The 16,918-nt window shown below is 36.2% G+C and overlaps 1 protein-coding gene across 1 annotated transcript in view; it reads right to left on the bottom strand.

Annotated features, from left to right (window-relative positions):
• Window positions 1–16,918, bottom strand: part of ZRANB3 (zinc finger RANBP2-type containing 3) — a gene marked incomplete in the record, with an annotated part of 262,721 nt that overhangs the window by 119,470 nt on the left and 126,333 nt on the right. Inside the window, 3 exon segments of the mRNA XM_045164245.1 lie at window positions 3,034–3,119; window positions 10,103–10,334; window positions 14,898–15,076. Of these exon segments, the coding sequence (XP_045020180.1) occupies window positions 3,034–3,119; window positions 10,103–10,334; window positions 14,898–15,076 (497 nt within the window).

The raw sequence follows: 16,918 nt of genomic DNA, 5'->3' as shown, positions 1-16,918 counted from the left end.
TATCATAACTCTGTTTGCCATCCTTTATGTATTTAATATGCTTTACAAAGGCAAAGTTCTGTTTTACCTCAAGCTTCATTTAAACTTTATTTTTAATATAGTCATGACATTTCAAATATAAAATAAGGGTTTAGAACTGAATAACTCACCATAATTTGGTTTCTGCAGAATTATAGTGTGAAAATGACAACTTCATAGATTCAGAATATTACAGGAAAAAAAAATTAACATTCTACCAACTAACTTAAAATTCCAGGAAATGCCTTGATCTGAAACAGAGTCTATGGAAACAGTGCTTCCAAGGTAAAGAAGTAAAGGAATAACTTGAAACTTATGAAATGGAATCTGAAAGAAAATGCCTTAAGAGGCATGGTAACAGTCTTGAAATGACTTTCTCTAGTAAACATGAAGGGCTTCCCAGGTGGCACAGTGGTAAAGTATCTGCCTGCCAATTCAGGAGACACAAGAGATTTGGGTTCGATCCCTGTGTCGGGAAGATCTCCTAGAGAAGGAAATAGCAACTGACTCCAGTACTCTTGCCTAGAAAATTCCAGGGACAGAGGAGCCTGGCAGGGTAGAGTCCATGGATTGAAAGAGTCACAACACCACTGAGTGACTGAGCATACACACACAGTAAACAGGAAATAGAACACAATCTCCCCAATCAAGCATTTCATACAGATAAACTTTCCTTTCAAATAGTGTCTACATTCAAAAGCAAGAAAAGGACAGGCTTCCACTTCAAACACTTATATTTTCACGTGGTAAGTCCTAATCAGAAAAGAAATGTATTCTGACCCCTTAGGTTTTCCTAGTCCCCAAAAGGCAAATGTATTAATGTGTTAATGTGTTTGTTTTATGTAGGCAAATTTTTGGCATTTATAATCTGCAAGAACCATGATTAAGGGCTCCTTAACAATATCCAGTATTGCATCTATTTGGTATTATATTTTAAAACTGTTTATTATCTGTGTACAACTTTTTAATGGTAATCTTGTGCCAGGACACCTTAATGAAATCTCTTCGGTTTTGAACATTTTTCAGCTCATTATCTCAAGTCTTCTAAATAATGGTATCAGCAGCAAATAACGATAATTTTGCCTTTTTCTTTCTGAATTTTACCTCCTATTTTTCTTTTGAGTAGTTAAATGAATATCCCCAGAATAAAGGTAAAGTGCAAAGACAATTAACCCCTAGCCTTGGTATTAGTGTTTCATGTGATGGTTGCTTTAGACTTAAAACACACATACACACACACACACACACACAAAATATGTATTTACATTTATATAAATGTCATACATGAAATGAATAACTTATATTCAAAACTTTAATTGAAGATGAATGCTGAACTTCATCAAATTACACCTCAACATAAATGGAGGAAATGAAATGAAGCTTTTCCTTTTCATTATTAACATGGCTAATTATATTAACAAATTTCCTAATATTAAACAATGACTGCATTCATGATATAAATTCCATTTCCATATGGTTAATGTATTAGGCTTTTTAATGAGTTTATGGTTTATATTAATACAGAATATTTCTCCATGTATAGTCTTAATCCGAGCTTTCACTGTCAAGGGCCCAGATTCTATCCTTGCTCAGGATTAGGGAACTAATCCTGCTACTGTGTGGCACTAGAATGGAATGGAATGGATCAGAACATCTCAACTGCATGGGGTTATCTCAGGGAACTGTAGAAAGGAAAAAATAAAATACACATACACACACATATATACTGAGAAAAAAGGTGGGATTCATATCAAATATCAAGAGCTGACTTCCACTATATATAAAGATTTCCAGTATATTATTAAGATAAAAGAGCCAATAAACTTAGTGGAATGAAGGGCAAAGAACACAGACAACTGACAGGAAAAAAGTATAAATGACTCTACAAGTATGAAAAAATGTTAAGCTGCATTTAATAACATAAGAAGACTGACGTGCATTAAAACTGCTATCAGATCACACTGGCATGAGAAATAATTTCTCTTTGAATATGTTGGTAAGGTGTGAGGAAAGAGATAATCATGCTGCTGGTAGGAATATAAATTGGCATAAATTTTGAGAAGCATAATTTGCAAATGCCTAAAAAATATAAAAATGCAAATACCCTTTGTATGAGCAATTCCATTTATAATAAATTTATGTTACAGACTTATTCCCATGTACTGAATATATAACACGGAACACTAAAATACCTAGTAATTATTGAGTGCTCACCATGTGCCAGTCACTATTCAAGACCTCATAATATAAGCTCATTTAAGTCACATAATAACTCAAAGGAGGGAATAATTATTCTCTTTTTTGAGCTGAAGAAATTGAGGGATAGAGAGGTAAAGTTACTTTCTTAAATGAAATACCTGGTAGGTATTGAATGTGAAAATAAAACACAGGTAGTCTAATTCTAATTTTGCATGCTCTTTGCCACTATAATATATAGTAGACTGCATAAATAAATTACAGTGCATCCAAGCACTGAAATACACAGCAACATTTTAAAAGAATATCAAAGCTTTTCTAGTAGCTGATATTCAAAGATCTCTAATATACAGTAGGTGAAGACAGCAAACTGCAGAACAATGTGTACAGCATAATACTATACATGTAGAAATAAAATGAAATAATATTATACATACATAACCATATGTGTTTTTCATGCATACAGTACCTACAGAAAAATACATAAGAAATTGCCAACACTGGTTACCTGGGAAGGGAAACGGTTAACTGGAAGACACAAGCAAAATGGCCACTTACTTATCATTTCTGAACAATGTGCACATCCATCTGGTCGATACAAACAAATAATTTAAAAAATGAAAGGTAAAAAAGAAAGAAAGAAAAACTTCCATTATCTACTCCTTTTTTTTATTCTATATATGGGTCATTCACCCAAGATTTTACTTCAAATTATTCCATAGCTACCATGAGTTTATAAAACCCTGGAAAAAAAAATTTAATAGAGCTTAATGTTTATGGTAAATAGGATTAAAACTTACAGAAAAGAGTTTTTCGTACCTGACATGTGCATTACAGTATCTTTTGGCATACTCAGTCCATGTTCCAAATTTTTGTGGAAAGAGAGCTTCAATCTGCATGAAAAGCTGTAACAATATAGGTATTCTCAATATGCTGTAATATTTTCAAATTAATTGCTGTTACTGTAAGTCCAGTTAATGAAATAGTAAAAACAAAAATGCACCTCTTTTTTCTCAAGGCTCTTCCTTCCCCTCTACCTACCCATCCTGCCATCCTATTTTTCAGGACTAACTCCTATCCCTTTCTTCAATGTATATTTATATGTTTTGTATGCCTATATATACATCTTTATATATTCTCTTTTATTTACATGATCATATTACATACACAATTAGAATTTTTCCACCAAGCCTATTTTAGACATCATTAAAGTACATATACATCCATCAATCATCTATCCATCCATCCATCTCCCATCTGCATTTCTAATAGATGGGTTTATACAGTACATTTTTAGAAATTATGGCATGTTTTTAAAATTTTGATAGATGTTACCATGATGCATTGTAAAAGGGTGATACCAATTTATACTCCCATCAATAGAATCATAAAATCTTTTAATTTTTCTAACTTTAATAGGCTGTATACAGCATTTCACTGTTAATAAGCGTTTTAAAAAATGACTGTTTTATTGAGATATAAATTCATATACCACTTTTACTGTTCATTTTTAAAGTGTATATTTCAGTGGCTTTTAGTATATTCAAAATGTGCCTTGATCACCACTATTTAATTCTGGAACATTTTTATCACTCTGAAAATAAAATCTATACCCATTACTAGTCATTTTTTGTTTCCACTCTCTCCCAAACTTGGCAACCACTATTATATTTCCATCTCCTAGAATTTGCCTATTTTGGACATTTCATATAAATAGAATCCTAAAGTATGTAGTTTTTGTGTCTGGCTTTCCCTTAGCATAATGTCTTCAAGGTTCACCCATTTTGTAGAGTATGCTGCAACTGCTGCTCCTAAGTCGCTTCAGTTGTGTCCGACTCTGTGCGACCCCATAGACGGCAGCCCACCAGGCTCCCCCGTCCCTGGGATTCTCCAGGCAAGAACATTGGAGTGGGTTGCCATTTCCTTCTCCAATACAGGAAAGGGAAAAGTGAAAGTGAAGTCGCTCAGTCGTGTCCGACTCTCAGCGACCCCATGGACTGCTGCCCACCAGGCTCCTCCGTCCATGGGATTGTCCAGGCAAGAGTACAGGAGTGGGGTGCCATTGCCTTCTCCCTTTGTAGAGTATATTAGTATTTTACTCCTTTTTACAGCTGTATTTTGTTTATCCATTCAGCAGTTATAGACACTGGCTTTTTTCTACTTTTTGGATTTCATTATGATCAGCTATATATTCAGTTCTCTTGGGTATATACCTAGTAATGGGATTGCTAGGTACTATAGTAATTTGATTTTCAATTTATTAAGGAACTGCCGAAATGTTTTCTAAAGTGGCTTTGTTGCTTTGAAAATCGTGAAAGTGTTAGTCTCTCAGTTGTGTTCGACTCTTTGTGATCCCAGGGACTGTAGCCCACTAGGCTCATCTGTCCATGGAATTCTCCAAGCAAGAATACTGGAGCAGGTAGACATTCCCTTCTCCAGGAGATCTTCCTGATACAGGTATTGGATCCGGGTCTCTTGCATTGCGGGCAGGCTAAGCCATCTTACCATCTAAGCATCCAGGAAAGCCTTTACATCCTTTTTATATGACAACATACTCCTAAGTAACAAATTGTCCAAAGAAGAAGAAACAAGGGAAATTAGAAATTAGACAAGACTTTGGAATAAATGAAGTTGAGACAATAACATACCAAAATTCAGATCCAATGAAAGCAGTGCTTAGAGTAAAATTATATCTGTATATGTTTATTATTAAAAAAGAAGAAAGTTCTCAAATTAATCATCTAACCTTTAACATTAAGACACTGGAAAAGAAGAGAAAACTATATCCAAAACAAACAGGAGGTATAATATAATTAAGACTAGAATGGAAATAAAATAAAGAAGGGAAAATACAGAAATAAATCAACAAAACAAAAAGTTGGTTCTTAAAAAGATCAACAAAATTGACAAAATTTTAGCTATGACTGAGAAAAACAAGATGACTCAAATTACTAAAATTAAGAATGAAAGAGGAGACACTACTCTTAGCCGCACAGAAATAACAAAATACTATAAGAGAGTTCTATGCACAAATGTATGCCAATATATTAGATAATTTAGATGAAATGGACAAATTCCTAAAAAAGATACAATACCAAAACTGATTCTAAACTAAATAATCAATCTAAATAGACATTTACTCAGTGAAGAGAATGAGCTGTTAACCTAAATCCATCCACAAGGAAAAGTTTAGACCCAAATAGCTTAACCATCAAATTCACCAAATATTTTTAAAATACAATGTTTTGCAAAATCTTTCAAAATATAGTAGAGAAGAGAACATTTTCCACTTCATTCTTTGACACTAGTAATACTTTAATAACAAAACTGGACCAAGATACAATTAAAAAAAAAAACACTACAAATCAATCTCTCTTATGAATAGAGACACAATGATTGTCAACAAAATATTAACAGACTGAATCCAGCAGTACATGAAAGGATTGTATGTTATGACCAATGAGTTTTATCTTAGAATGCAAGGTTGGCTTAATATGTGAAAGTCAATTATTATACTATAGCCTATCAATAAAGGACAAAAACATATGAGTACCTCAATAATGAAGAAAAAGCATTTGACAAAGCTCAACATTCTTTCATGATTAAACACTCAGTAAACAAGAGGTAGAAAGGAACTTACTCAACCTGATAAAGGAAATCTTCAAAAACCCACCATTAACAAGGGTTTAGGAGGAACCAGAAATCAAACTGCTAACATTCTTGAGCTCATAGGGGAAGGAATGCAGTTTCAGAAAAACATCTACTTCTGCTTCATTGTCTGAGCTATCAGGGTTTCCCTGGTAGGTCAGACAGTAAAGAATCTGTCTGCACTGCAGGAGACTCGGATTCTATTCATGGTCCAGGAAGTTCCTCTGGAGAAGGGAATGGTAACCCACTCTAGTATTTTTGCCTGGATGGAGAATTCAGTGGAAGAGGAATCTGGCAGGCTACATTCCATGGGGTCACAAAAGAGTCAGATACTACTGAGCAACTATCACTCTGCTTCATTGACTAAGCTAAAGGCTTTGACTGTGTGGATCACAGCAAAATTCTTAAAAAGATGGAAATACCAGACCACATTACCTGTCTCCTGAGAAAACTGTATGCAGGTCAAGAAGCAACATAACTGGACATGGAACAACGGACTGGTTCCAAATTGGGAAAGGAATACATTAAGGCTGTATACTGTCACCCTGCTTATTTAACTTATATGCAGAGTACATCATATAAAACAACGGGCTGGATGATTAACAAGCTAGAATAAAGGTTGCCTGGAGAAATATCAACAACCTCAGATATGCAGATTATACCATTCTAATGGCAGAAAGTGAAGAAAAACCAAAGAGCATCTTGATGAGGGTGAAAGAGGAGAGTGAAAAAGCTGGCTTGAAACTCAACATTCCAAAAGCTAAGATCATGGCATCCACTTCCATCACTTCAGGGCAAATAGAAGCAGAAAAAGTGAAAGCAGTGATAGATTTTCTATTTGGGGGCTCCAAAATCACTGTAGACAGTGACTGCAACCATAAAATTAAAAGATGCTTGCTCCTTGGAAGAAAAGCTGTGACAGCATATTAAAAAGCAGAGACATCACTTTGCCAACAAAGGTCCATATAGTCAAAGCTAATAGTTTTTCCAGTAGTCATGTATGGATTTAAGACTTGGACCATAAAGAAGGCTGAGAGCTGAAGAACTGACAGTTTTGAATTGTGCTGTTAGAAAAGACTCTTGAGAGTCCCTTGGACAGCAAGGAGATGAAATCAGTCAATCCTAAAGGAAATCAACCCTGAATATTTACTGGAAGGACTGATCCTCAAGCTGAAGCTTCAATACCTTGCCCACTTGATGTGAAGACCTGACTCATTGGAAAAGGCCTTAATGTTGGGAAAGTTCAATTTAGTTCAGTCGCTCAGTCGTGTCCAACTCTTTGCGACCCCATGGACTGCAGCATGCCAGGCCTCCCTGTCCATCACCAACTCTCAGAGTTTACCCAAACTCAGGTCCATTGAGTCGGTGATGCCATCCAACCATCTCATTCTCTGTCGTCCCCTTCTGCTCCTACCTTCAATCTTTCCCAGCATCAGGGTCTTTTCCAAGGAGTCAGTTCTTCACATCAGGTGGCCAAAGTATTGGAGTTTTAGCTTCAACATCAGTCCTTCCAATGGATATTCAGGGCTGATTTAGTTTAGCATGGACTGGTTGGATCTCCTTGCACTCTAAGGGACTCTCAAGAGTCTTCTCCAACACCACAGTTCAAAAGCATCAATTGTTTGGTGCTCAGCTTTATAATCCAACTCTCACATCCATACATGACTACTGGAAAAACCATAGCATTGACTAGATGGACCTTTGTTGGCAAAGTAATGTCTCTGCTTTGTAATATGCTAAGTTGGTCATAACTTTCCTTCCATGGAGTAAGCATCTTTTAATTTCATGGCTGCAGTCACCATCTGCAGTGATTTTGGAGCCCCCAAAAATAAAGTCTGTCATTGTTTCCACTGTTTCCTCATCTATTTGCCATGAAGTGATGGGACCAGATGCCATGATCTTAGTTTTCTGAATGTTGAGTTTTAATCCAACTTTTTCACTCTCTTCTTTCACTTTTATCAAGAGGCTCTTTAGTTCTTCTTCACTTTCTGCCATAAGGGTGGTGTCATCTGCATATCTGAGGTTATTGATATTTCTCCTGGCAATCTTGATTCCAGCTTGTGCTTCCCCCAGCCCAGCGTTTCTCATGATGTACTCTGCATATAAGTTAAGTAAGCAAGGTAACAATATACAGCCTTGACATACTCCTTTTCCTATTTGGAACCAGTCTGTTGTTCCATGTCCAGTTCTAACTGTTGCTTCCTGACCTGCATACACATTTCTCAAGAGGCAGGTCAGGTGGTATGGTATTCCCATCTCTTTCAGAACTTTCCACAGCTTATGGTGATCCACACAGTCAAAGGCTTTGGCATAGTCAATAAAGTCAATTCCAATCCCAAAGAAAGGCAATGCCAAAGAATGCTCAAACTTTCGCACAATTGCACTCATCTCACATGCTAGCAAAGTAATGCTCAAAATTCTCCAAGCCAGTCTTGAACAATATGTGAACCGTGAACTTCCAGATGTTCAAGCTGATTGTAGAAAAGGCAGAAAAGGCAGAGGAACCAGAGATCAAATTGCCAACATCCGCTGAATTATCAAAAAAGCAAGAGAGTTCCAGAAAAACATCTCTTTCTGCTATTGACTATGCCAAAGCCTTTGACTGTGTGGATCACCATAAACTGTGGAAAGTTCTGAAAGAGATGTTGGGAAAGAATGAAGGCAAAAGCAAAAGCAGGTGGCAGAGGATGAGATGGTTAAATAGCATCACTGACTCAATGGATGTGAGTCTGAGCAAACTCTGGGAGATAGTGAAGGACAGGGAAGCCTGGCATGCTGCAGTCCTTGGTTTCACAAAGAGTCAGACGTGACTTAGTGACTGAAGAACAAAACAAGGGCAATACTTCAAGGTGAAAGACTGAATGCTTTCTCGTAAGATTAGGAACAAAATAAAGATGCCCACACTTGCCATTTCCATTCCAAACTGTACTGGAAATTCTAGCCAAGACAATTAGGCAATTTAAATACAATCTTGCGTACAGAAAATCCTAAGCAGTCCACTGAAAACTATTAGAAGTAATGAATGAGTTCACCAAGGTTGCAGTATACATGATCAATATGCAATCAACTATATTTCTACAAATGAAATTAATAAAACAATTCCACTGACAACAGCATCAAAAAGGATAAAATATTTAACAAAAGATGCAGAGGAGTTATCCTATTATAACTACAAAGCACTGTTAGAAAATTAAAACCTAAATAAATTAAAAGATATCCCAAGTTCATGGATTAGAAGACTTAATATTGTTAACATGGCAATACATTCCAAACTGATCTACAGGTCCTACACAATAACTATGAAAATCTAAGCTGGATTCTCTACAGAAGTCGCCAAGTTATTAAACATAATTCTTAGGAAAATTCAAGGGACCTAGAATATTCAAAATCATATTGAAAAAGAAAAACAGAGTTGCAAGACTCACACTAGTTTCAGAACTCCTAATTTAGAATGTATAATCTTCTACATTTTTGGTGAAGAGTCCCAAACATCCCCAATTTGTATAATCATTATAATCTACAAAACCGGGATTTACCTTTGTTTGGTACAGCACCTATCCTGGGTGAGGCATGAAGGTACTGGCATGTAATTACATGGGACACAAGGACCACTACTGTATTGTCAGGGTTCTCTTTCTTATGGTAAGTAATCAATAAGCGATTAGTCATTTTACTATCATCATGCAGAATACACATATCTTTTATATACTCCCATTCTGAAATGATACATTTTGCATATTTTTATAAAGATATAATGAACCCCACAATCCAGGGACATAATTTTGGAACATAAGGAAATTACCTGGGGTCCACTCTTCCACTTCTAGTATTTACAGCAAAAATATAAAAGGTAAAATTGAGAATTTTACCATCATTATCTATGTACTTTTATGTGTCTTTCAGAAGACTTTCAGAGCAGAGAACAAATGCAGAGCTATGGTAATACTAGGAGAGATGTGACACCATAGCTCTCTCTCAGAGTTGGCTTATTACAAATGTATACTAAATATAAAAATCTTATGATAAAGGTAAAGGCCATATATAAATATACCTATAAGCATGGCTAAGGTTCACACATACATAGATAAAAACAGTCATGGTAACAGATATATTTAGCCATAAATAGATGCCTAGAATTTTCCAATGTGCTCTTATCGCATTTGAAGCATCTAATTTAAAAATTATAAAAACAGTGATTGATTCCATTTTCTTAAAACCCAAAATATAAGGAATTTAATACCTCTTCGGGTCTTCCCAGTGCTGGAGTTCCTGTAAGCAGAATGGCTCGTTTGGCTTTCTGTACTATTGGCAATAAAATCCGGCTGCGAGTTGCACTTCTGGACTTCATGTAGTGTGATTCATCTACAATAACCACTTTGAAGTTTTGATTATTCAGTGCATCTATCAGAGTCTCCGCATCCGTGGTTAAAAGGCCATAACCCAGAACTGTCACTTTGCTGGTTGATATTCTCCTAGAAAACATAATCCATGTACTTAAAAAATATTTTGGTAACCAATGTATCATAGACAATACATTTCTTAGGGAAGAAATACAGAGGAGAAAGAAGAGGAAAAATAAGAAGAGATGATACAATGCTGAAACCCAATGTCTCTTAATTTACCATCTTTAAATATGATAAATCAGAATCCGAATTTAAAACTTGGTTAAGAAAACTAAATTTTTAGTTAAATGGCCTTTGGAATATTTTGACATCCAGGTCACCACATTTTACTAGGATAATAAGAAAATTACTTTCTGGGACTATTTGCTTCAATGCATCTAGAATTCTTGTATATAAAGTAGGTAACTCGAAGATTAGTTGACTATTCAGTGAAAACTTCCCACCAACAGGATAGCGGTGTTTTTCATCTCAGGCACTACTGTGATTATAAGCAAGATGATACTTAATGTTACAGGTCTGTCCAGAGCACTGCAGGCATTTCACGTTCTGAACCCTCTCATTAAAGGCCAATAGAGTCCCTATCACTGTGACAACAAAAGTGAGGCCCTGGTCCTGGGGTGATATAATTCATATATTTATAATATTCTTTACTACACTATAATGAAATTATTCATTTATATATTTATTTCCCTTATTCTATCATAAGATGGGTAAGGACAGGGAATGTGTCTTATTCTTATTTGTATATACAGTGTTGTGCTCCCCATGAGTCTGTAAAATGAGATAATTAGAAAAATATATTCATTAACAATAAAATGTATCACTTTTGTATTTTCTATATGACCAGTGAAAAACACAGGACAGTGTCAAGTCTTTTGCAGTTCTCTAGTCTCTAACAGAAAATTCAGAACTCCTATATGCAGATGACACCACCCTTATGGCAGAAAGTGAAGAGAACTCAAAGGCCTCTTGATGAAAGTGAAAGTGGAAAGTGAAAAAGTTGGCTTAAAGCTGAACATTCAGAAAACGAAGATCATGGCATCCGGTCCCATCACTTCATGGGAAATAGATGGGGAAACAGTGGAAACAGTGTCAGACTTTATTTCTCTGGGCTCCAAAATCACTACAGATGGTGACTGCAGCCATGAAATTAAAGACGCTTAGTCCTTGGAAGGAAGGTTATGACCAACCTAGATAGCATATTCAAAAGCAGAGACATTACTTTGCCAACAAAGGTTCATCTAGTCAAGGCTATGGTTTTTCCTGTGGTCATGTATGCATGTGAGAGTTGGACTGTGAAGAAGGCTGAGCGCCGAAGAATTGATGCTTTTGAACTGTGGTGTTGGAGAAGACTCTTGAGAGTCCCTTGGACTGCAAGGAGATCCAACCAGTCCATTCTGAAGGAGATCAGCCCTGGGTGTTCTTTGGAAGGAATGATGCTAAAGCTGAAACTCCAGTACTTTGGCCACCTCATGCAAAGAGTTGACTCATTGGAAAAGACTCTGATGCTGGGAGGGACTGGGGGCAGGAGGAGAAGGGGACGACAGAGGATGAGATGGCTGGATGGCATCACTGACTCGATGGACATGAGTCTGAGTGAACTCCGGGAGTTGGTGATGGACAGGGAGCCCTGGTGTGCTGCGATTCATGGGGTCGCAAAGAGTCAGACACGACTGAGCGACTGATTTGATCTGATCTGATCTGATCTGAAAAAGCCTAATATGAGAAGGCAATGGCACCCCACTCCAGTACTCTTGCCTGGAAAATCCCATGGACAGAGGAGCCTGGTAGGCTGCAGTCCATGGGGTCGCTAAGAGTCAGGCCTGACTGAGCAACTTCACTTTCACTTTTCACTTTCATGCATTGGAGAAGGAAATGACAACCCTCTCCAGTGTTCTTGCCTGGAGAATCCCAGCCACAGAGGAGCCTAGCGGGCTGCCGTCTATGGGGTCGCACAGAGTCGGACACGACTGAAGCAACTTAGCAGTAGCAGTCTCTAACAGAAAATTCAGATCTTCTAAAGAGCCTAATATGAGTACTAATATTAGTACTAGAGTACTAATATGACAATTTTTGCTTTTTTTTTTCTGAAGGACAACTGCATTTATACCTTGGATAAATCCACTCAATATAGGGACTTATGAATTCGCTCCTGTAGTCAAATACAGGAAAAAGCTGCATGAGAAAATTTTAGGGTTAATATTACTAACTAACTTAGATACACTAAGATTTGTATAAAGCTAAGATTTATCTAAAGCTATTTAAGTACCATGTCTAGACTAGTAGACAGTCCAGGCATAACTGGTATATGACAAAAGAAAGTATATGTATTTGCAGTAAATCCATGTTGCCACTTTTTGCTATATATCTAAAGCTATTTAAGTACCTGCAAGACATTGGGTGGAGAAGGCAATGGCACCCCACTCCAGTACTCTTGCCTGGAAAATCCCATGGACGGAGGAGCCTGGTGGGCTGCAGTCCATGGGGTCGCGAAGAGTCGGACACGACTGAGCGACTTCACTTTCATTTTTCACTTTCCTGCATTGGAGAAGGAAATGGCAACCCACTCCAGTGTTCTTACCTGGAGAATCCCAGGGACAGGGGAGCCTTGTGGGCTGCCGTCTATGGGGTCGCACAGAGTCAGACACTACTGAAGCGACTCAGCAGCAGCAGGAGCAGCAAGACATTGTAAGTTTTTCTGCCCTTAGCTATCATCCTGTAGAAAAGTTACATGCTAGGGTTGAAGCACTATCTAACATATCCCAAATGTTATTCATTTAAAAATATTAGCCACCGTTTTAATTGCAAGAGTATAGTTCCAAAATAGTAATAAAAACTAGAAGACTTAAATGCTATAAATATGAGAGAGGAATATTTTAAGACTACTTCAATGTAAACTTTTAAATAAAGTATAGCTATAGAAAATGATTATAGAGGCTATAATAAATTCTACATTCTCTAAACTATTAAGTCTTAAATTTCATGCAGCTTTATTAAAAAAGAGGAAATTTTTCATAATTATTATCTACATTTTATTTTGTCTATACAAATATAGTGTCTAAATTTTCTGGGGCCCAAGAAGACATATTTTACTGAATTAGAATTCCAAGGCTGAAAGAGAAAAAGGCGGCTATCTATTTTGTCTGGTTCCTCTTCCCACGTTCACAAAGGCCAACTTTATTTCTACAAATATATTTTATGTTAACAATCTTAAAGAATAAAATATAGAATAATAATACCACACACAAAAGAATCTAACAAAAATCTACATATTTATTTCTAGTAGAAACATAACTTTATTTGTGACTCAGAAATGGTAATTTTGAACTTCTAGGAACATGACAATTTGTATAATTCACCTAGAAACTCAATGTAATAAACTATTAATATTCAAATTGATTGGTTTATTCCAATGGCTGGAAAACAAAATGAGAAAAAGACAGTAACTATACTATGATTTTAGAATAAGGACTTCAAACAATCACAAAACAAATATTTTCAATACAGAAAATATTAAAACTATAAATTGAAATAGTAAAAAAGTAAAATTGCCTAACATTAATTTTGAGTTACACATAAAACTTGCATATAAACTAACAACTTAGAAGGCAAAACCTGCCATAGTTGCTGATAATAAAACCTCACAAACTTCAAGTTAATCACTGAAAAGTTGGAAAACTTATTTTTCAACTTCAAAATAGTCAATTTAAAGTGTATTTAAGGTATATACAAAGTAGGTATATTCATATGTTTTTAAAGCATGTATGTTTTTAAAGCATGTATATTTTACATTTTAAAAAAATACCATAAAGGAACATATAACATTAAATATATGGTTGGTTTTTAGATAGGTAATTCATATTTTAAAATAGAAAATAAAATTCTTTACATTACTTTCTTATGGAGAAACAATGGAAATAGTGACAGACTTTATTTTCTGGGAATCCAAAATCACTGCAAATGGTGACTGCAGCCATGAAATTAAAAGACGTTTGACCCTTGGAAGAAAAACTATGACCAACTTAGCATATTAAAAAGTAGACACGTTACTTTGCCAACAAAGGTCTGTCTAGTCAAAACTATTGTTTTTCCAGTAGTCATGTATGGATGTGAGAGTTGGACCACAAAGAAGGCTGAGCACTGAAGCACTGATCCTTTTGAACTGTGGTGTCGGAGAAGACTCTTGAGAGTCCCTTGGACTGCAAGGAGATTCAACCAGTCAATCCTAAAGGAAATCAGTCCTGGATATTCATTGGAAGGACTGATGCTGAAGCTGAAGCTCCAGTACTTTTGCCACTTGATGCAAAGAGCCAACTCATTAGAAAAGACCCTGATGCTGGGAAAGATTGAAGGCAGGAAGAGAAGGGGATGACAGAGGATGAGTTGGTTGGATGGCATCACTGACTCAATGAACATGAGTTTGAGCAAGCTCTAGGAGATGGTGAAGGACAGGGAAGCCTGGCATGCTACAGTCCATGGGGTCACAAAGAGCTGGATGTGACTGAGCAACTGAACAACAACAACATTACTTTCTTAATTCTAAATTCTGCGATATTTCATTCCAAATACTGCTATACATTAATTATACAAAGGAGGGCTTTTTTTCTTAAAGATTAAAAAAGTTGTTTTTACCCAACATCAGTTTTATTCTGGATAACATTGATTTCTTCAGGACTCAACTCCGGGATCCACTTCTCTATTTCTTCAGTCCAAGGATACCTCAGAGATGAAGGGACCACTACTAAAACAGGCCATTCCTCCTTATAGAAGTAAGCGATGCCAATTGCCTGAACTGTCTTTCCTAGACCCATCTAAATTAGAAACAAATAAATAATGTTCAAATATTAAACATTATTAAACAAATTTATTAAGCAAATTACTAAAAGTTTTCCAAGAGCAGTTATATTACTAGTTACCATTTCAAAGTTTTAAGGCATAACATTCAAGTACAGAGTCAAAAGTTTTCAAAGTTGAAACAAGATCTGGATGAAGATAAATTTTTTCTATCTTGTATTTTTTTTATTAGCTTTTTGTTTATTTTTTTTAAACTTTACAATATTGTATTACTTTTGCCAAATATCGAAATGAATCTGCCACAGGTATACATGTGTTCCCCATCCTGAACCCTCCTCCCTCCTCCCTCCCCATACCATCCCTCTGGGTCGTCCCAGTGCACCAGCCCCAAGCATCCAGTATCATGCATCGAACCTGGACTGGCAACTCGTTTCATACATGATATTACACATGTTTCAATGCCATTCTCCCAAATCTTCCCACCCTCTCCCTCTCCAACAGAGTCCATAAGACTGTTCTATACATCAGTGTCTCTTTTGCTGCCTCATACATAGGGTTATTGTTGCCATCTTTCTAAATTCCATATATATTATCTTGTATTTTAACAACAAATTGAGGATAAGTTAGGCAGGACATGGGAACAAGTAAAGGTAACTTAGGAATGGACACACATGCATACACACACACACACAAAGCACAACCTACACATTTTATTATAGAATTAAATAATTTACATCTTAATATTCTATACCTCCTTCGAAGAATTTAAGATTTACCTAATGGTAAATTCTAGCTCTAAGAGAAAAGAACAAGCTTTTACAAAACTTACTTTTGTAAATCTGAACCAAAGAATGACTATGTACCATTAGATATATTTCCTAGTCCTTGAAGCCTTCCAATCCTTAGAGCTGAAACCCACTTAAATTAGGTTCTGGGACCAACTTAGTTCCAAGGCAGTAGAGATTTAAGATTTGAGAGATTGTTTAAATTTCTTAACAATTTAAGAGATGTAAGAATCATCACCTGGCTTGGGATCATTAGTGTTGCTTCTTTCCTGCAACAACTCTGATCACTGGCACAGTTCCAGGAACTGAGTCATAACCTTATTTTGTGTGTGTGGACCATACCACAAATCTGTGCCATAGTTGTGAGTTCCTGGTTTTGCTTCCTTTCAAGTTTTCATAACTCATTTTCTTAATCTCAGTTTCTGTAGATATAGGGCTCTCTTTTCTTCCGCAATATCTTAGGGAATAGAATGCTTTCTTTGGGACTCAGATTCTTCTACCAGGTCCTTATATTTCACTTGCTGCTAAATTTACATAGTATCAATGAGCTGCCTACCTGGACTTTGGTGCATTTCACTTAGTGTGACTAAGAGTTTTCTGTTTTGGCCTGCCAGGCATCAGCTGATGAACCAGTGTTTAAAATTTCCTAATACTATCTGCTCCTGAGGTCAAGGATGTCCTGAGGTCTTCACAGATACTATAAAATGTAGAGGAAAACAGGCAGGACATTCTGAGATAAACAGGAGCAATATTTTTTTTTAATATATCTCCTGGAGTAATGAAAACAAAAGCAAAAATAAACAAACAAGACCTAACTAAACTTAAAAGTTTTTGCACAGCAAAGGAAACCATAAACAAGAAGAAAAGACAATTTACAGAATGGGAGAAAACAGTTGCAAACAAAATGACAGACAAGGGACTCATTTCCAACATACACAAAAACAACTCATGTTTCAATATCAAAAAGACAAACAATCCAGTCAAAAAATGAATAGAAGATCTAAACATACATGTCTCCAAGGAAGACATACAGATGGCCAACAGACATGAAAAGATGTTCAACATCACTAATAT

Source organism: Bubalus bubalis, chromosome 2 (assembly GCF_019923935.1).
Source record: "Bubalus bubalis isolate 160015118507 breed Murrah chromosome 2, NDDB_SH_1, whole genome shotgun sequence".
In the NCBI taxonomy this organism is placed as follows: domain Eukaryota; kingdom Metazoa; phylum Chordata; class Mammalia; order Artiodactyla; family Bovidae; genus Bubalus; species Bubalus bubalis.
The sequence above is the reverse complement of the archived record's forward strand: the minus strand, read 5'-3'. Positions and strand labels throughout refer to the sequence as shown.